The 21,557-nt window shown below is 39.9% G+C and overlaps 1 protein-coding gene across 4 annotated transcripts in view; it reads right to left on the minus strand.

The window, feature by feature from the left end:
• Positions 1 to 9,557: 9,557 nt before the first annotated feature.
• The window catches only part of IMPG2 (interphotoreceptor matrix proteoglycan 2), a 65,662-nt gene continuing 53,662 nt past the window's right edge, over positions 9,558 to 21,557 (minus strand). For all 4 annotated transcript variants that reach the window (XM_075265034.1, XM_075265033.1, XM_075265032.1 and 1 more), the window contains 8 exons: positions 19,587 to 21,467; positions 16,508 to 16,727; positions 15,851 to 16,061; positions 15,539 to 15,727; positions 15,077 to 15,281; positions 13,853 to 13,932; positions 13,388 to 13,460; positions 9,558 to 10,680 (listed from right to left, as the gene is read on the minus strand). In XM_075265034.1, coding sequence (XP_075121135.1) covers positions 13,421 to 13,460; positions 13,853 to 13,932; positions 15,077 to 15,281; positions 15,539 to 15,727; positions 15,851 to 16,061; positions 16,508 to 16,727; positions 19,587 to 21,467 — 2,826 coding nt within the window. In that variant the 3' untranslated portion in view covers positions 9,558 to 10,680; positions 13,388 to 13,420. The remainder of the gene's footprint in view (positions 10,681 to 13,387; positions 13,461 to 13,852; positions 13,933 to 15,076; positions 15,282 to 15,538; positions 15,728 to 15,850; positions 16,062 to 16,507; positions 16,728 to 19,586; positions 21,468 to 21,557) is intronic.

Below are 21,557 nucleotides of genomic sequence, written 5' to 3' on the forward strand. Positions count from 1 at the left end.
CCGATCATTATACTCGGGGGTCCGAAAAGACCCCCGAGTATAATAGTGCTTGTGGGGCCCGCAGTGTCACTTACCGATCCCGGCCCCTGCCAGGATCGGTAAGTATATAGGGCCCGTTAGCGGCTGGAGTAACTCCAGCCGGTAACGGCCTATTAAAAAAAAAAAAAAAAAACGCAGCGGTAGCGGCTGCCACCAGGCCCCCAATGTCCCGGGCCCTGTGGCAGATGCTACTGCTGCTACCACGGTAGTTACGCCACTGCCTTTAAGACAATAGTTATAGTAGAAGCATTGTAGAGGAAACATAACCATGGACTATATCAAGGAAAAATACAATGTTATATTTGAATTCTTTCGATAATTCCTTTGAGTAGACTTATGTTGTAGACACATGGTCTAGCTCCTGTCTGCGGTTGGAGCTCCTCACACCTACAATGGCCAAAAGACAGAACAATTTCAAGGTTTTACCTCAAATTTACCATCATTGACTATCACAGGTGAGTGGAGCCTCGACTCATATGGCAGTTGAAGGGTATATCTGCAGCTATATACTACACTTGTCAGTTCTAAATTATAAAACTAAGGAACACATTGGCTTGTTCCTCTATGGGATGGACCTGGCCCTGCCAAACGCCTTTAAAATTGGCAAGTTTTCAGTCATGATTCCTTTCAGCCTTCGCAATGTCAAATATCAATGTCAAAACATAATGATTGTAATATTTATAGGGAGAGTATCGGGACCAAAATCCTTTATAGCTACTACTACTATGCTGTTGTAGGACTGGTTAGTGACATAGTGAACATGGCTTTCTTGTGTCAGTGGGAAATTCAATTTGGTGCACTCGAGGATGTGCAACATGCTGGAACACCATATTCTTTTGTGGTCAGTCTTTGTGTTGTGAGGATTGCACTGGGTGGCTACCACAAAAGGAAATGGGGGCTCTAACACCCTGAATAGCTCATTGGCATATGGAATACAAATTGAAATTCTCAGCAGCAAAATTGTACTTTAACGCAAAAAGGTATAAGTGGTTTAGAAGTGAATTTCTTGGTGGTACATTCCCTTTAAGTGGGAGCCTAGAATAATTTATGGGCCCAAATTAACCTAGATAAATGCAGACATTTCTTTACCCTGAAGCAACCGGCTCTGGGAATATTTGCATAGGTCATAAATAGCTGACCTATGACTGGTACATCTACAACCCTGGCTAAAACAACTATGGTGTCCGCAGGAAACCTGTTCAGCGACATGCAAAGTGCGTATAATTCTTTAGTATGAACCCAGAAGCATTCTATGTGCCATCACATGTGTTAATCAAATGTGTTCTCCCCTGAAAGCAATACCTGCAGAACATGGTCTAATGGTCATGGTGTCTAATGGAGCATCCATCTGAAACCTGATACATATGAGGGTACCATGTACAGCATAGACCTAAAAACTTCTATGGATGCATATTACTTCTCTATAGGATGCAAAGCTGATATGCAGCAGTTATACGACAGTGTCCAAGAGTCCAAACTGTGAACTGTGTTGGAGTATTAAACGCTTTTTTCTGTATTCCATCACTGTTAATATTCATAAGGCATTTTTTATAGAAACTAAGTATTAAGTCCATTCTTACAGATGATCGATTAACAGGATGACAACTAGTATGGCATACAAACATATATACTTGTGTTTATTATATACAATCAATATTAGAGTGTTCACCAAACAAGAAGCTATAGTTATACCTGATAAACTAAAAGTATCACATGTAGTAAGCTAAAGGCATAGGGGGGGTTGAATATACCATCTTTATTAGGAGATTGTAATAACGTCATGATTGACAGGTGGCAGTTCAATTATGGGTCATCTGTCTGCATCTTAGTCTCTAATGTGTAATGTGCTTACAATGTTTCCCTGCTACCTACAGGTTCGCTAATCTATTTCAACGTGCTTTTCATAATCTGCTTTACAGGAAACTGACTGATCTCCTGGACACTACAAAGTATAGTGACAGTAAAGGTTTACTCTGGTCTATATTCATTACTTGAATCACTTAAGTAAAATGTAAACAGTAAAAGAAAATATCATTTATAATATGAGACTTCTGCACATATCATCTGCATAACGTGGTTATCAGGAGGTGTTATATTTGCACTTACCTTCATTAGAGTTTAATACCTGGTGGTTCCCAGTTGGTATTGACACTGGGTCATGAGATCAGAACCAGCACACAGCCTCTGGGTCACTTCTCCTTTACTATAGTCTACCAGTCCTCATAAAACTGGTAAGTTACTACCTACCTGTTAGTTACTACCTATTTATCTACTGTCTGCAGCAGTGGATATAATTTCATAGTCCTTTTCTTAAAATTGCAATTTGTAATATTCTACTTTCTGATACTGTTTTGCCCCATGTGATGTTAACATGGAGTGCAGGCATCCCTGGGGTTTTAGTAATTCTTGTATCAGGTGGTGGTTTTAAAGAGAACTTGTCAGGTTGATTTGGGACACTTAACCACACAAAGGTGCTTATAAAATGGGGGTTTAGTGTCCCAAGTCACCCTATTTTAAAACCATCCGAGCCCATAAATAATAAAAAAAAAATCTTTATACATACCTTTTCAGACTCTTCTCTGGTGCTCTCAGTGCCTGTGCAGTTCTTCAGTGAAGCCTAGAACATACACCCCGGCTTCTCAGCGCAAGTGTTAGAGGTTTGGGGCATGCACACTGAAATCGAGGTGAACTCCTCTGGCTTCAATGAAGAACTAACTGCACCGCCATGGGGAATATGACAACATCCGGGAGGGTAAGCATAAAGTTTTTTTATTGCCGGCATCGATGGCTTTATTACAGGACGATTTGGGGCACTAAACCCCCAGTCCATCTACCATTCTACTATTACCTACCACTATAATGTATAATTTGAGGATCTATGTATGAAAATATTATCCACCCACCTACTCTCTTTAGTAGAATAAGGGAAAACAGCACAGCATCATCCATGTATATAATGTATATAATAGACTGAGACACTGACAAAAGAGTTGCTAGTAAGGATATATTTGAAAGTGATATCAAAGTACAAAAACAGTAACATTTCAGTATGTAGTAGTTACAATATTCATATCACATAGTAAAACCAGTCAGCAAAGAAATGTACTAATGAAATAAGTCATTGGGTGACATTCATCAAGCTTATACTGGATAAGCCAACAGTTGAAGGAAATGCTAAGCAGTGTCCAGACAGACACATTTTAGGTAGTATTAGGGCAGGTTTACACCAGCACCTGATCTCCGCTATGCAGGTTTCCGTTTTTTTGTTGGCAGAAGACGGAAACCAGCAGTCAGTGTCCACCGTCTTCTGCTCTCCGTGGCAAAATCAGGTTTGTTTGTTTTTTAACAGGACACAAAATCCTGCATGTCCGACTTTGTGTCCGGTTTTTTTTTTTTTTAAAAAAAAAGGTTTCACCGTGGAGAGCAGAAGACGCTAACGGGCAGATACTTTTCAAACCCATTCAAATGAATGGGTTTGAAAACTGCCTGCCGGTTTCCGTCTCCTGTCCAGTTTCTCGGGCAGGAAACAAAAACCCGCTAAATGGAGACCAGGCGCTGGTGTGAACCCACCCTTATATGTACATTCAGCTTAAATTATACATGGTTGGTTCTGCTGTATGTATATTCTGTTTTGTTATTTTGGTATACATTGCAGTGCGAGGATGAAAGACTATTGTCTTATAACTGAACTCAACCCAACAAAGTAACATACTGAGGAGTGTGTGAAGTCCTAATGTGCAGCATCTATAACAAGTGTAGATTGATGAAGTGCACCCCCTATATGTACAAGAATACAGAAGGCACACCTTAAGCATTAAAGTACACAAATACCAAGAACAGTAAGCAAACAAGAAAGTTGCAATTTTATGAGCAAAGTATGTATAGTTGTTTGGTTGTAAAACAAAAGATATAACCTAATAGTCTTATGTACAATGTAATGTAAATTCTATACACATATCAATAGTGAATAAAACAGTCTTTATAACACCATTAACAGAATGGCGCAGGGTGTAATTCTGTTCACTCAAGCCATTCTTTAACCAACTATCAGCTCAGGGGTAATAGAAATTACTTAAAAGCAACCATAGACATAAAATGTCTGTCTTCCATTGGGGAAAAAGTGCCTGAATACATAGGAGTTCACCTGGCAATCACACTAATATCCGTATGTATCATATGTATAACCAGCTTATAAAGGTTTTCCATGGCTAAAAATATTGATAACTCAGATCTACAGGAGTCCGACACCAGGCACCCCTATTTAGAAGCCATTTGAAGTAGACACTGGTGCCAAGCCAGGTTACCGCACATCAGCCCCTTGAATAAGTAGACTGATATGATAAGATACAGACAATTATGATACCAATATAGTATATGTAGATATGATATAGGACATGATACATAGATTATATAGATATAAATCATATGAGATAATTAGTGAGAAGATATAGATATAATACAAGATAAATTTAATATATTTAAAGATATAAATATAGACACGAGAGATATGAGATATTAGATAAATATGGAATAGTATTCTTAGCTGCAGTTTTTTGTATTTGTAAAACTGATCGCTAAACTGATGATCAAAATGTGTTGTGAACAGTCCTTTAGATACACAGTGAAAGCTCTCCAGGAAACCTCCCCCTTGGAGAAGACCCTTCTCTTTCCATCTATTAGCAGACTACTGCTCAATTATCACCAAAGATCACTTTTTGACCAAATTCTTCAGTGGAAACATTAAGGGTACATGTGCTGTAAATGGTCTAAATGCAGGTTTACCAAGACTGCTGACTGCTATGGTGGAGCATTTGTGAAAAAGGGAGCTATGCTCTGGACCAGGAATGAGAGGGAGGACCATGCTGGGGACCAAGAATGAAAGAGAAATCATGCTGGGGATTAGATATGAGAAGGGAGCCATGCTGGAGACTACAGTAGAGATGAGAGGGGAAGCAATGCAGATCAGTATGAATGAGAAGGAGAACCATGCTGCAAACTAGGAATTAGACAGTAAGCATGCTGGGGACTAAAAATGAGAGGATAAACCATGCTAGGGACTAGAAATGAGTGAATAAACCATGGATGGGGGAATAAATGACGTAGAGGGAGACATGTTGGGGACCAGGAATAAGAGTGGGCGCCATGCTGGGGACTAGAAATGTAAGGCGAAGCCATACTAGAGACTAGAAATGAATGAGGAAGCCATGCATAAATGATGGAGGAGGAGCCATGAATGAGAATGGTCACTCTACTGGGAACCAGGTATGTGAGAGGAACCACGCTGGGGATTATAAGTAAAAGGAAAGTCATGTTTGAGAGTAGAAATGAGAGTGAAAGCAATGCAGTGGGGCATAAATGAGAGAGTGAGCCATAATGGGAGCCAAGAAAGAGAAGGGTAGCCAATGTCATGCTAGAAACTAGAAATGAGAGTGAAAGCAATGCAGGGAAAATAAATGACAGAGTGAGCCATGATGAGGACCAGGAATGAGAAAAAGTGCATTGTAGAGGCATCATGCAGCCATGGAGCATAAGTGCTGGGAAACAAGAATGAGAGAGTAAGCATGCTGGGGACTAGAAATAGGAGATTAATCCATGCCAGGGATTAGAAATAAGGGGAGCCATGCTGGGAACCAAGAAGGTGAGAGGAACCACATTGGGGACTAGAAATGAGAGGGAAGCCATGCTTGAGAGTAGAAATAAGAGTGAAAGCAATGCAGTGGGACACAAATGAGAGAGTGAAGCATAATGGGGGCCAGGAAAGAGAAAGGTGGCCATGCTAGAAACTAGAAATGAGAAAGGAAAACATGCAAAGGAGTATAAATGACAGAAAGAGAGCCATGCTGGGATCTAGAAATCAAACAGGGAGTCATGCTCAAGACTAGAAATGGGAGTGAAAGCAATACAGGGGAACATGCATAAGCGGGTGAGCTATGTTAGGGACCAGGAGTGAAAAAAGATGCCATGCTAGGGACCAGCAAAGAGAAGCAGAGCAATGCTGGGGATCGAGAATGAGAGAAGGAGCCATTCTGGGAACAAAAATAAGTTGAAAACCATGCTTTAGACTATAAATAAATGAGGAAGCCATGCAGGGGAGTATAAATGACAGAAAGAGAGCCATGCTGGGGACTAGAAAAGAAACGGAGCCATGTTCAAAACTAGAAATGAGAGTGAAAGCAATACAGGGGAACATGCATAAGAGGGTGAGCTTTGATAGGGACCAGAAATGAAAAAGGGTGCCATGCTGGAGATCAGAACAGATAAGGGGAACACCAGAAATGAGAGGGGAAGCTATGCTGCAGAAAGGTGTTTGCTGAAACGTGTAGTTGTTGGGGCTTGTGTCCTGTCTAAATGTTATTTTAATTATTAGCAACAAAAAATTACTTTAGAAACCCTTGGCTTGCTGGCTATTTGTTTCTTTACAGGAAAGTCAACTGGAGACAGAAATAAAAAGGGGTTCCTTGCTGGCAACCTGGAAAGAGAAGTGAGCAATGTTGGGAACTTAGAATGAGATGGGAACTATGCTAGGGACTTAAAAAAAAGGTGAGGAAGCCATGCAAGGGATCATAAATAATGGAGAGGAAGCCATTCTGGGGACATAGGGGGGAGACATGCTGGGAATCGAGAATGTGAGAAGAAATATCCTGAAGACTAGAACTTAGAGGGGAGCCATGTTTCAGACTAGAAAATAGAAGCAAATCAATGTAGGGGAATTTGATGGGGGGGGGAGCCATGCTGGGGATTAGAAGTAAAAGGAAAGCCATGCTTGAGAGTAGAAATAAGAGTGAAAGCAATGCAGTGGGACATAAATGAGAGAGTGAGCCATAATGGGAGCTAGGAAAGAGAAGGGCAGCCATGCTAGAAACTAGAAATGAGAGTGAAAGCAATGAAGGGAAAATAAATGACAGAGTGAGCCATGATGGGGACCAGGAATGAGAAAAAGTGCATTGTAGAGGCATCATGCAGCCATGGAGCATAAGTGCTGGGAAACAAGAATGAAAGAGTAAGCATGCTGGGGACTAGAAATAGGAGATGAATCCATGCCAGGGATTAGAAATAAGGGGAGCCATGCTGGGAACCAAGAAGGTGAGAGGAACCACATTGGGGACTAGAAATGAGGGGGAAGCCATGCTTGAGAGTAGAAATAAGAGTGAAAGCAATGCAGTGGAACACAAATGAGAGAGTGAAGCATAATGGGGGCCAGGAAAGAGAAAGGTGGCCATGCTAGAAATGAGAAAGGAAAACATGCAAAGGAGTATAAATGACAGAAAGAGAGCCATGCTGGGATCTAGAAATCAAACAAGGAGTCATGCTCAAGACTAGAAATGAGAGTGAAAGCAATACTGGGGAACATGCATAAGAGGGTGAGCTATGTTAGGGACCAGGAGTGAAAAAAGATGCCATGCTAGGGACCAGCAAAGAGAAGGGGAGCAATGCTGGGGATCGAGAATGAGAGAAGGTGCCATTCTGGGAACCAAGAATAAGTTGAAAACCATGCTTTAGACTAGAAATAAATGAAGAAGCCATGCAAGGGAGTATAAATGACAGAAAGAGAGCCATGCTGGGGACTAGAAAAGAAACAGGGAGCCATGTTCAAAACTAGAAATGAGACTGAAAGCAATACAGGGGAACATGCATAAGAGGGTGAGCTTTGATAGGGACCAGAAATGAAAAAGGGTGCCATGCTGGAGACCAGAACAGATAAGGGGAACACCAGAAATGAGAGGGGAAGCTATGCTGCAGAAAGGTGTTTGCTGAAACGTGTAGTTGTTGGGGCTTGTGTCCTGTCTAAATGTTATTTTAATAAGCAAATAATTTAATTAGCAATAAAAAATTACTTTAGAAACCCTTGGCAGGAAGTCTAGAATTGAGAAGGGAAGCCACGCTAGGCTCTAGAAATTAATGAGAAGGAGATATAGGTGAGAAAATGGTGGAGGGGAGCCTTACTGGAGACCAGGATTAAGAGGAGGAGCCATGCTGGGAACCAAAAATGTGAGCGTGAGTATCAGACTGAGTTCTGTGGGTATACCATAAACCTACATGCAAATATTACCTGACATTCATTTTCAAATTCCTAAAATATTGCTAACATAAATTTATTTGGTGGTAGGGGCAACAAGGTGGCTAATTGGTTAGCACAGCAGTCTTACAGCGCTGGAGTTCTGGGTTCGAATCCCGCCAGGAACAACATCTGCAAGGAGTTTGTATTTTCTCCCTGTGTTTGCGTGGATTTCCTCCCATTCCTCAAAGACATACTGAGGAAAAAAAAATGTACATGTACATTCTGATTCCTAAATTTGGTGGTAGTAGTTAGCTCTTACATCTGATTCTTACTGTTTTGGGTATCTTTTAGTTCTTTGAGCCAGTGATATGAGTCCACACAACAGCAAACTTCAGGTAGTAGCAAGGTACAACAAGATGATTGGTGTTTGGGGCCCCTGCAGTGTCCTTGAGAAGATTGGGCCGAGGAGGAAAGATGCTGGTTTTCCTGACTTTCCACCCAGATATCATCTCAACCACCCAGTGTGTCTACAGTATAAAAATAAACTGGATAATTATCTACCCAGTATATTATACCATTGCAGAGCCTGCTTGACATGCTGTATGATGAGTGTCTGTATGAAGAATAAAAAGGGTACAGTGCTATTCCTGGATGTACTAGGGGCTCACTGGGAGATTCAACTGTTCGCCTGTGACCAGTCCAAGCCTGGATACAATGCTAAGGGCTAGAAATGAGAGGAGAGTCATGCTGGTGCCTAAAAAAAGTGAGGGGAAGGAATGCAAAGGAGCATGAATGAGATGGCGACCCATGATGGGGACAAGGAATGACAATAAGTGCTATGCTGGAGATCAGGAATGATGGAGGATGCAATGCTGAGGACCAGGAAAGAGATAGTAACCATACTGGGGACTAGAAATGAGAGGTACAACATGCTATGGACTAAAAATGAGTGAGCAAATCATGCTAGAGGTTATAAATAAGTGAGGAAGCCATGCAAGGGAGCATGAATGATGGTGGGGAAGCCATGCTTGGGACCAAGAATGGGAGGACAAGCTCTGCTGGAGGCCAAAAATGTGAGAGGAACAAAGTTACTAAAAATGAGTGGGAAAGAGATGAGAGAATTAGCCATGCTCGGGAACAGTAATCAGAAATAAACTATGACGGGGATGGAGTGGTAAACCATGAAATTATGAATGAGATGGGGCACCATACTGGAGGCTAGGAATGTGAAGAGAACTAGAGACCAGGCAGACATGACAGGGTCAGCATGTTGCAGTCCAAGAAAAAACAGGGGTGTCTTGCAGGGTAAAAGAATAATAGTGGAATCTTGAATCAGGAAAGGGAGGGGTCACCATGGAGATTAAGAGAGGAAGCCCCCTAAGGTTATGTGATGCGTATGGGCTGGGGTGATTTGTGTGCAGTATCAAGACTATTTTGGTAGTCTTACTCTAGGCCTGTTTATGTGTGAGATGCTTATGTGATGCCAAACATAAAACACATGATTATGGGTGCTTTCTTTATATTTGTGGGAGGCTGTACTTGTTTACTAAGTCCATTTCATAGTTTACCCTTCATTCTGTATACCTTTTTTTGAGAGGATCACTCTATAAAAGACCAATTTGCAAATTTGGGTGGTCAGCTCAAAGTAATTTCATTGCTTAAAGATAGTTACAATTTTTTTTACTAGAACTTTAGTAAGGCTAGTTCATCATCATTGTGGGTTACCCCAAGACAGATTCAAGCAAACTCTATTTCAGCACATTATCAATCCAGAAAAATTCAGATTCTCAACCATTTGCAATACGGACAGTACCCATTTTGAATTGCCCTAGTTGCAGCTTTGGGTGAATCAAAATAAACCCATCCAGTATTTTGGAATATCTTGTGTTGCAGCCATTGTTTTTCTAAACAGAAACAATAGTCTAATTCTGAAGCTTTTGGGATGGTGACAGTGTCATTCTAATACTGTCATAAAGTTCTAGCCTATGTCCTATTGCATAGTCATGTACAGAAAAGCAGACCTTTTCTTTGTCTACACAATGCCATGGTGTCTCTTTATTAACACTTGTGTTGCCCAGCCAGTTTTATATTTGCCCTTGCATTATGATATTGAGAAGTCAATAAGGAAAGAGAAGGTAAGCTGTAGTCTGCACCATGACATAATAAGTAAGAACCATCCTTTATGATGGGACACATTCATATTCAGGTGCTTACCTACTAATGTCTAATGACTTAGCTGATGTAATATATTAGAAGGCAAATAACACAAATGTATGTGACGGACAATGTTAGTACAACGCCTAACTGTATGGACTTCGGTCTGTACGCTAGTCATGACACATAACAGCCACAAAGCCTTACACACTTGTTCATGCCCCTTACAACAACATATTCAGCCAGCAGATTATTGTTATTGAAAAACTAAGAAACAATCACAGTTGTAAAAGTAAAAGTGAACATATTGTTAGAAAAAAGTCATTAAAAACATTTGTTCTTCTAGTTGTAAACACAATACCCATTCATTATTCCAAGATCCACGGCTACATATTTACAATTGTGGCATAAACTGCTTCTTCATGAGGTAACTCATTCCTACTGTAATGGCAAAAGTGATGTTTCTTCCCAAGTACTTTCCTGTATTCCTAAATGTGGGCAGAAAAGTAGAAGAATAAAAAGAATACAGTTAGATAAGCTTCACATGACTGTCAAGTATTTTCATTGAAGGGGTTATGGCATAAAAAGTATTTATCCTGTATCCATAGGATAGAAGATAAATACCTGACCGGAGGGGTCTGACCTCTAAGGTCTCTACTGATCCCAAGATCCGGCTGTGCATTCAGTCTGACCGGGTGACTGCTGGATGGCGCTCCCATTTACTTCAATCAAGAATACAGGAGAAAGCCAAGTGCTGTACTTCCACTACCAGTCATGTCTACATCTAGCCAGGCTATAGTCAGGATAAATACACAGTGGAGGGAAAGGACCCCTGTTCCCAGGATCGTGGGGTCTCAGCAGTCAGGCCTCCTTCAATCAGCTATTTATTCACTATCCAAAGGATAGAGGATAAATACTCTTCATAGCTTACTCCCTTTAAACATTTGCATTTTTGGGTTGGCATACATTGCACCTGTATATGAAAGCACCCAATCCCATCGATCTTTACCTCTATGAATAAGAAGCAGTCACTACTTTCTATAACACTTCTATTACCACAGTTGTCACCCCTCTAACCCTCCCCAGATCTAGACAAATCAATACGTAACCTTGACACACTAATCTGAAAGGAAAATTGAGACATGGTTGCCAAATGGCAATGGGGAAAACTCTCAAATAAAGACTCTACTACATACAGTTCTCACCTTTGTCTGAACTCACTTCTACTAAACAGAAATTCATTACTCTATCCCACAGTCCCAGACAATTGCATGCCTTTAACGTCATCCTCCTGGTTGGAAGGAATCCACCAAGTAACTGACAGTATGAGACAGGAATGAACAGTAATATTGCTATTACTATTAGTAGCAGTGTACACACAGTAAGATCACTCGTGCTCACAGTTGTTCTCAGTACAGAACAATACAACCCAGAACAACTACCCAGGGAAAGTTAGAACGGATTCACACCTACGCCCGGTCTCCACTTTTGGGTTTCCATCTTCTGCCGAGAAAAACTGGACAGGAGACGGAAATCCAGCAGTCAGTTTCAAACCCATTCACTTGAATGGGTTTGCAAAGTGACCGCCCGTGAGCGTCTTCTGCCTCTCCGCTGCAAAATCTTTTTTTTTATCCGGACACGAAGTCGGACATGCAGGACTTTGTGTCCAGTTAACAAAAAAAAACGTTTTGAGGCAGAGAGGCAGAAGACGCTCATGGGTGGTCACTTTGCAAACACATTCAAGTGCATGGGTTTGAAACCAAAAGTGAAATTATTATACTCTGAGTCTCTTCAGATCCTAGAATATAATAAGTGGTATATAAAAGTAACTAATAGAGATGAGCGAGTGGTATTCGATTGAATACCTCACCGGCATAGGAATGCGTGTAATCGGTCGAGCACCAAGGGTTTGAACGCTTCAAATATTCAATGCGTTTAACCCCTTGGTGTTCGGCCGATTACATGCATTCCTATGCCGGTGAGGTATTCGATCGAATACTACTCGCTCATCACTAGTAACTAACAATTATACTCGCCTTCCCTCACCTATTCTGGCATTATGGCATGGCATTATGGCATCCAAGACTCTCTCTAGCTCCTCTTCTGGGTGATGTCATGGCGCTTGGCGTGCCGTATGTGACTGCTGAGGCCCAATCACAGGCTTTACTGGTGATTCCGAGTGTGTGACGTCACTAGAAGGCCAGAAGAGTATCCGGAGAGAGACGAGGAGGCCCAGAAAGGATAGGGAAGGTGAGGATTATTCAGGCCAAAGATTTGTTTTGGGTTGAACAAATTTGGATTGAACCAGAAATGAAATTCTTACACTCTGGAGTATAATAGATGGAGTCCATGATGAAATGTAAAAAAAAATAAATAACAATCTCCTTACACATAATCTCTGATCATCTCAAAACGTCCTTCTTTACCATCCTCTTGTCACAACTGTGTCCATCATTCATGCCACACTATCGAAAACTCATTACTCTGGCATATCAGACTGACACTTACAATCTATACCTTCAGAAAACCCACCTCTTCAGAACAGACTCCAGCCCTCAGTAACACTGCTGTAACTACACTACCATGAGTAGTTTTCACCCTTATCTGTCTCTATCCACCTTCCCTTACATAAGCGCTTTAGGGCAGAGTCTTATTTTCAACAGAACCAATTCGGTCATCTAACTAGTTCATGTTTATCTAGCTTGTTCATGTTTATTGTACTTGTTTTTTTTATTATGTTTGTAAGCCCTTCATCAAATGTAGAGCACCATAAAATTAATGTTCCTCGATAAACAAATAATAAATGTGACCATCTAATGTTTATGGCCAGCTTTATACCAATAAACACATAGCAGATGTACGTAACCATAGACAGATAAACAGTATTGATACACATTACAGTCATGGTGATCTAGTGGCTGGTCACCTATATTAAGCCAAGCCTTAATAAGATCAATTGTTGTAAATTGAGCCAAAAGCTCAGCTGAATGGACAATTTACATCTCGCTATTCTTAAAAACACAGATAAATTATTTTATATGCACAAAATAAGATTTAGCCAAGCAATGCAGATTCTTTAAACTACCAATATGTTTATCTGAACATCTACACTAGCAACATTACATTTTCTTATAAATCATTTTCATACTGTATTCCTTTAACAATAATTGAACAAAAATGTTAATAGAATATTACCTTTTCTTCCGCATAACAAGGTAAACAGACATATTAACTTGTTGAACTTGCTCTTCTCACATTATCCACAGACCTGTCAATAATATAGGACTATTATTAAGGATACCGTCATGTGCATATTTTCATAGATTGTGGGAAACTCCTTCACTCTCCTCCTTTGTTTTCATACATAAAAACCCCATCATGTATCTAGTATTGGCATATTTTTCAAAGTACTATTTGGAGTCTGTCTTCTTTGTGCACAGTATTTGCAGAAAGTATATGTAACTTGTATGTATATTTGTTTAATGTGTATGTATGTATATGTGTGTATTGTGTGTTTGAGATATAGATATCTACTATATGCATACAAGCATTATGTACATGTGTGAATTGCATAGCAAATTATACTGTAGTGTAAAGCTTTAGACAATTCTAAATAATAAGCATAGAAATAGAAATCTGTAGTGAGAAAATGGAACTTACATTTGGTGCTGCCTGACAAATTCAGCAAACTGTCGGTCTTTAGCATAGAGTTCTATTATTCGTATTCGATCTTGAATTTCCTACAAAATGTATTTCAACATTACAAGATAAAATGACTTGTGACTTGTAACTAGTAACAGTAAGATATAGCTACTGCAGGATAAGGATTAGGCAGGGAGCAGCTGTCTCTCATGTTTGAGTAAGATGCATATGGAACTGACTGTGAATGTTCAGTTACGCTCATTGAAATTAAAGTGCTTCTATCATTGACTGTAGTGATTTTTAACTAAGCATATATTTGCCTAGACTTTAGAAAGGCTATTCCAAACATACCTTTTGTTTGATAATCCTCCCAGCCGTTTTTGAATTAGCTCACTTTTATTGATATGCTAATTAGCCAGCACAGAGCACTGGAAGCTCACTGAGCACTGTCTGCTTTGTGTAAACAGGGGGAGGTGAGAACAGGGAGGCTGATGAGTCATCATCAGCAGCAGCCTTCCCTAGCTCTCACCCCCCCTGTTTACACACATCAGACAGTGCTCACTGAACTCCCAGTGCTCCATGCTGGCTAGCATATCAATAAAAGCAGGGTAATTAAAAAAGGCTGAAAGGATTAACAAATAAAAGGTATGTCTGGAATAGCCTTTCTAAAGGCTAGGCAAATATATGCTTAATTAAAAATCATTACAGCTAATGATAGAATCCATTTAATGTGAGTTATAAAAATGAAGAACCTTACATAAACAGATAGTGCTGCATGAAACTGCCACTGAGGAAGTATTGAAGCTTATTCTATGAGCCAACAGGATTGTATGTCTAATGTACGACAGGGATTGTGCCAGTGGGAAGTGCTTGTTGTATGTTCCAATCAGCAGTCTGAAGAAATGTAAACGGTGACGTCACTGGATCCTTTTCTGTGACTGCCAAGGGCACCGATTGGCCTCTGCAATCATGTGCAGCAAGTATTTTTTCCGCAAGCACAAACCCAGAAGTGCTGGACTAGATAGTGGTGGCGGCCATCAGAGTGCACAGGACAAGTAAGAATTTTTTTTATGTTTCAACATCCCATGCCTCCTTCCCACGTACTGAGATTACAGGACAAACCTTTTAAGCCCACAACAGGCCACATTTTTATGGGATTAAAGGGAAATTAATTATGTAACATGCTATACAATAACAATATACCTAAAGGGCAATAAATGTATCATATGATCATCTATGTACCTCTTTAGTGAGCTCACTATTTTCATAAATGTGCCTGATCTCTTCACTACTGAAGTCCGCTGATGTCTCGGGACTCGTAGATGTGCTGGTTGATGGTTGCTGTGGATATCTCTTATAATAATGACTATAGCCTGTGATGTCACTTTCATACATTGGGTTGTATTTAACAGGATTCTCAATTGAAGACAGGCTGTCACTTGTCCTCCTGTGGAATAAATATTGTGCAAAATGTTTTACAGTAAATGTGAAGAAAGTGAAATGATCTTATGAATAATGAACGAAAAACAGTATAACTAAAACTGAAAAACCAAACTCTAACACGAATGTATTAAGTTTTAATAAAGTTAAATGAGAGGGAGGGATTAATCAAGATCAGTGTAATGTATGCCGGTCTTGATGTCCCCTGCATCAGCACAAGAAGAAGAACTTAATTCAGTGTAGAGTTCTAATAAAATAACTTACCCTCCAGATTCTTCTGAATCGCCCTTTGTATTTTGTACTCTGAGTGTCCTTGCTAGGAAAAATATTATAGCTGATGCTACAAGAAGAAATCCAGCAACAGCTGCAATGGCAATTCCAACAACTAAAGGTTCTGAGACATATTCCTCACAATGTTCTCCACGATACCACCAATTTTCACCTACTCGACACCTGAAAAAATAACAGAAAGTACTCTGTAGGTATACACAGACTATGTTTACATATAACTTCAACAACGACAATGTAACACTATAAAGGTAATTACAGTATAATTTAGAGAATAGTAAGAAATACCTGCAAATTGCTCCTTGTCCTGGAATAATGTCACATTTACCATCATTCATACAGAAATCTATTTCCAGATCACAGATGCTTTGACATGGTAACCCATCAACACTGACATATCCAGGGTTACAAACGCATTCTCCTTCACCACTCCACTTATTTATGAGACACTCAGAATACTCATTGCAAGCCTGAAATTTACAAGGATCAGCTACATCCCCTGTTTACAGAAAGGGAAAGAAATTTGCATCATATACATTGTATCGAAAATGCTTTCTAAAGGAAACGAGAACAGCAATAACTTAAAAAACAGTTAGTCTTGCTACATTTTATGTCATCACCTATATCTGGGAAGGGTTTGGCCACCCAGTTGTCACCTGTTGCTTAGGACAAGTCAGTCAAGTAGGCAGGGACAAGGAGCGCCTCCATAGCTTAGGGTTTACTATCTCTGCGTGCCCTTTCCCCCATGGTTCACCAGCAGCTACTGGGGAATTTCTCCTCTGGAAATCCCCTTACAGAGCTGTTCTTTAGGAGAGATTTCACTGTAATAATAATTATGATATACAAAATTTGATATAATATGGTATACAAAATCTACAATATTCTATTTGACCTTTCACCTAATTGGTTAAGTAATAGTATTAGTCAACGTCTTTATTGTGGTACCTGATTCAACATCCAAAGAATACTTATCAATCGCCAAGTTCATAGTTTGGTACGCAGTGTTACAGAAGTCTTCAAGTATGATGTACACAGCATTTGTTACATTTCGTGGGACTGGCTTTGCAAACTTCATTCTGCTATTTACAATGATGCTGCCATTCCGAAAATTCAATATTTCAAGGTTTTGAAACCCGGTCAAATTGGACTGCAGATAAGGAACCAACTGAAAGAAAAAAGGATGACAAAAGTAATCTGTGCAAACTGTACTTCTACTGTAGGGTCCTATGCAATAGTTTTATTCAATTGCATACTCTTCAGATAGAATTATAGCCATACTAAAACTAATAGTAAAAATCTGGCATTTTATAACAAGAATAAATCTCACAGGGACACAGTTATTAAGCTAGTTGTACCTTATTTTTTGCCTAAATTGAGCCTTTTTGTGTACTTTTTATGTCCTGTAATTAGGGTTCAATTTCACGATCGCGATCGGAATTCTTATCCCGATCTTTTCTGACGGGATCAAGGTCGGAGGTTATTTCCCACAATGCTTGGCTACTGGCCACTCATTGTGGGAAAAACTATATTATTAGATGAGCGAGTACTATTTGAAGCTCCCGTTTCGAATAGCATGCACCCATAGGAATGAATGGAAGCCGCAGGGGTAATGGATTTACCGCAGCCTGCCACTCTTCTGCTTCATCCCTGTTTTACCGTATACTCAACTCTGCTACATCTGAGATGTAGTAAAGTCCAGTATATGGCACAGCAGGGAGGAAACAGAAGAGTAGATAGTATCTATCTATTTGCGAACTTTGTTTAACTTACCTGCACAGATCTGCTGCTGCTCCTCATTCTTCTCGCTCCTCTTCTCTCTCATTGACATGCCTTCAGAGCGCCCTGCGCGCCCCCGCCTCCCTAGATTAGTGTTAGACATTCTAGGAGAAGGCGAGGCTTGTGGCTTAGGAGAGTGTGGGCGGGTACTGGAAGGGGAGACGTGAGTGATGCACTCACATCTCTCTGTCCACACTCTCCTAAGCCACAACAAGCCCCGCCTATTCCCATAATCTCTAACACTAGCCTAGGGAGGTGGGGGCGCGCACGGCACTCTGAAGACATGTCAATGAGAGAGGGCTGGACCGAGAAGAACAAGGAGCGGCAGCGGTAGAGGATCTGTGCAAGTAAAAGGACACCAGGGGGGGGGGGCTAAGTAGCCGGGTGACATGCTGTGTAATGAATAGGATCGTTTTTAAAATCCAATCTTCGATTATTAAAAAAAAATCCCATTGACTTGCATTGGGATCGGAATTGGGATCGGGATCAGGTTAGAATGGAAAATGATCGGAAATCGGATTTTAAAAATGATCCTGAAATTTCAAGATCGGCTCAACCCTACCTGTAATTCATTTAAGAAGCATTTGCACCTTTTTTCAGTTCCGTCTTGAAAAGGGGGCATGGCCTAATTTGAGATCCTTTTCACGCTTTATTCATGACTTGCGCATTCTTAAAAAAGATGTTAAAAAAAAGGCGCAAATGCGCTCCTGTACATAGGCGGTGTAAAAAATATGGCGGATCAAACTGGATTAAAAGGTACAAGTGCACATAGCTTATTGAGGTGCATCTAAACTAACTAACACATGGGCAAACATTTAACAAGGAGGTGCACCTACATCGTACAGTAAATACACACTATAGCACAACTAGTCTAAAAAAAGCAAACCTGTAAAAAAAAATTTAAAAAAAATGACCCAAAAAGGGGCAGATGATAAATAATTCCCAAAGTCTTCTAGTTTTAATGATACTTTTCCCCTCAAGCATAAGAGTGGTCATAAATTAGAGCAGTAAATGACAGGGCAGCTTTAATAATTATAAATGTATACAATGTTATTCCTTTAACAGTTTCTCATAAGACAATTTAAAGTTGACTAGTAATATACTTATGCAGATCAGATAACATGCACATGCTTGTACAGAACGGACTCAATGTTATATGTTTACATAGAGAGAGAACAGACTTGGTTTTATCAGCAAACTGCAATTAGCTGAACTGATTGTCCTGCCGAGCTATAGATAACAGTGAGAGCAGTGAGTGACATCACTTGTCTTACAGGTCTGTGGTTATGGAAACACTTTGTAAACAATGGGAGGAATAATTTGACATAGCAGGCAAACAAAGCAGCATTTCTAAAGCAATAGATTTAGGAAAAGCCTTCAATTTTCATTATTTACCAGTATAGATAAGATACTTGAGATGGGACAACCCCTTTAATATGCACATGCAGTAATTCTATGCAAGGATGCTAAAAATTATTCTTAACATGCTTGAATAATTCCTATGGTTTACTATATCCTAGTGTCTGGTTTAGACTAGTTACAAACCAGAATTTACTTTCTATTGGAGGCATGAAAGAGGGGAGAAGGAAGAAAAAGGGGGGAACAGAACAATTTCATCCATCCCTATTTAGGTATACTTGTTTTACTCCATTCATTGTCAGACTGAGTTTCATTGGGTCTACTAGAGTGAAAGATTCTAGGGATGTACGATTCATATTTATCATTAAAAAGAGTCTAACTCCTTCCTCACGCATACTCAATTGATAAAAACATATTACAGTGATAACCAACATAACAGGTAATCCTCCAGTGGGTCCAGATGTTAATCTGGGAAGACGTCCAGGACCAGCAAAATACTACCTCTAAGTGTGCCAAGATTACAACATTATTTATGATGCAGTCAAAGGTAGGCTTTTGACATGTTATGTATAGATATATAGGGTGGACATTCAAAATCATGTTCTGTAGGGGGCCCGAGGAACACATCTATCCCACTTATTATGTTGACTTTCTCATTCATGGTATCTATTACTATATTCAATTTTCTGCAAACAAAAAAACAACTTCAACTTTAATAAAACACCAAAAATTAGTTTGAACCCCCCTCCAAAAAAACGAACAACTGGGTATTACTACTTCTGGGACTTAGGCAGAGCAAACTGAACATTTACACTACTAATAATGACACTCTGAGCAATAAGTGTTCTTGTAAGCACTTTTTAATACAATTCTAATGGCTAATACTTACCAGTTCAAGAAATCTTTGTTCCAAAGCCTTATATTCAGGGGAGCGCTTATTAAATAAGTCCTCTGAGAATATCATATTAGTGACACGCAGGCTGAAGAACACGACAAGTGCTCGTGCCTTTGCTGAGGAGCTGACATTGTTCTCATGAGTAGAAAATATACCTGTCAAATCTGTAGAATCGATATTTTTTGCTATCATGCTTCTCTCTTCCGGGCTCATGTCAGGGTGAAAATATACTGTACTCATGAGATCAAGTTCAAGTGATATATCCTGAACATCAACTGTCACTTCAATATCTTGGGTACGAGAACTAGTTGGGCCTACAGAGGTACCGCTAGGAAGTTGTTCATGCTGTATAGGATCTGTAATAGCCACCTCTTTGTTTATCATTGGTATTATATTGGGCATGTTTTTTTCTCCTATAGAATTTATGTCATCATTTGAGTAAGTGTTGGTGGCATCAATGTTGGGTATGGTATTTAACAGTTCCTCGTGTGATTTAGATGACGGCACTAATGTCATGTATATAGGTTCTTCATTCTTAACAGATGTAGTTGATGATGTCCAAATGGAATTTGTATCAGAGCTATCTATAAATGTGTTATCATGCTTGCTAGTTGTTGGTATTACATGTGTAGTGAAGCTATGGACTGCACCATGTGGCTCTATTTCATTAGATATTAAACTCTCTGTAGGTATGTCTGTATCATATTCCAAAACTAGGTGTGTCTGTGACAGAGGTACTTGTGTTTGTGTGGATTGCAATGTATCTTCAGGTATAGATGGTGAATAATCCACTGTGCTTCCATGTAGGACATCAGGTTCACTAGTGAAAAAGTCTCCATCTGTTGTAGATGACCCCGGTGTTTGCACTGACAATTCCACATTCCAGTATTCAGGTGTCCACAACACAGGTGAAGGATTGGTTGAAGAATGATGTAAAATGGGCTGTTTCACTTGGCTAACTGTGGCAACAGGGCTTTGGTCATAAGAATCATCTGAGTCCTGGTTTGAAATATGGATTACTTCAGAACTAACCAATCTGATATTCTCATCGAGAGATGTATCAGTAAAATGTTCTTCAATCAAGTCTTCATAGTTTCCTGTTGTGTCTGTTAAATCAACATCTATTGATGGTCCTTTATAAGAGGACAGTGGACCCTCTGTAGTTTTTATCCAAGACCATGTAACAACTTCTTCATCAGCCTTATGTCCAAATCCTGAACCAGATCCCTCATCCGAAGGTCTAATACTTTCTACTGTTGGCAGTAAGTTGTCTTCTACAAGTATTTCAGCTGTTTCTTGTATGTTTTCAGAAGTAACTTGTTGTGTTGCTGTATCCCAATCTGCATGTGTTTGTTCCGTCGTATTTGGTACACTTCCCAAAGACAATTCACTTAGTGCAGGCTCTTCAGCCGCTATTGCAGAAGTCACAATGTCTGAACTGTGTTCTTCATCTGATGCACTAATTGGGGTAGGAGGAAGATTGGTGGTTATTGTCTGAATTTCATTAGGAATTATCTCTTTAGAATGGGGCACAGGAGTTAACTCATCAAACAATGAAATGTCATTGTCCCCTGATTCTTCTGGAGTGTCTACAGAATTAGCATCTGTGACTGTGTTCGATTCAAGTGAACCTAAGGTTGTACTAGACTGGAAAGTACTTGGCTGGAAAGTTAAGACATCTGCTAGAGTAGTAAAGCTGTATTCCAAGGCTGATGTGACATAAACTTGAAAGTCAACATCTTCAGTAACAACTGGGCTTTCTGCTTCAAGGGCAACCAGACTTCTTGATGTAAGTTCTTCACTTGTTTCATATGAATGGGTATTTTTAATAGTGGAATAACTAGTTGGAAGCCATTCAGCTTGCAGTGCATTATCCTAAAATAGAAAGATAGATGAATTATGTTGTAACTCCCACCTGTCAAGAGAAACCTGCAGCTGGATCCACTGAGTATTCACAAATATTAG

This window comes from Leptodactylus fuscus, chromosome 2 (genome assembly GCF_031893055.1).
Source record: "Leptodactylus fuscus isolate aLepFus1 chromosome 2, aLepFus1.hap2, whole genome shotgun sequence".
NCBI classification, from domain to species: Eukaryota; Metazoa; Chordata; class Amphibia; order Anura; family Leptodactylidae; genus Leptodactylus; species Leptodactylus fuscus.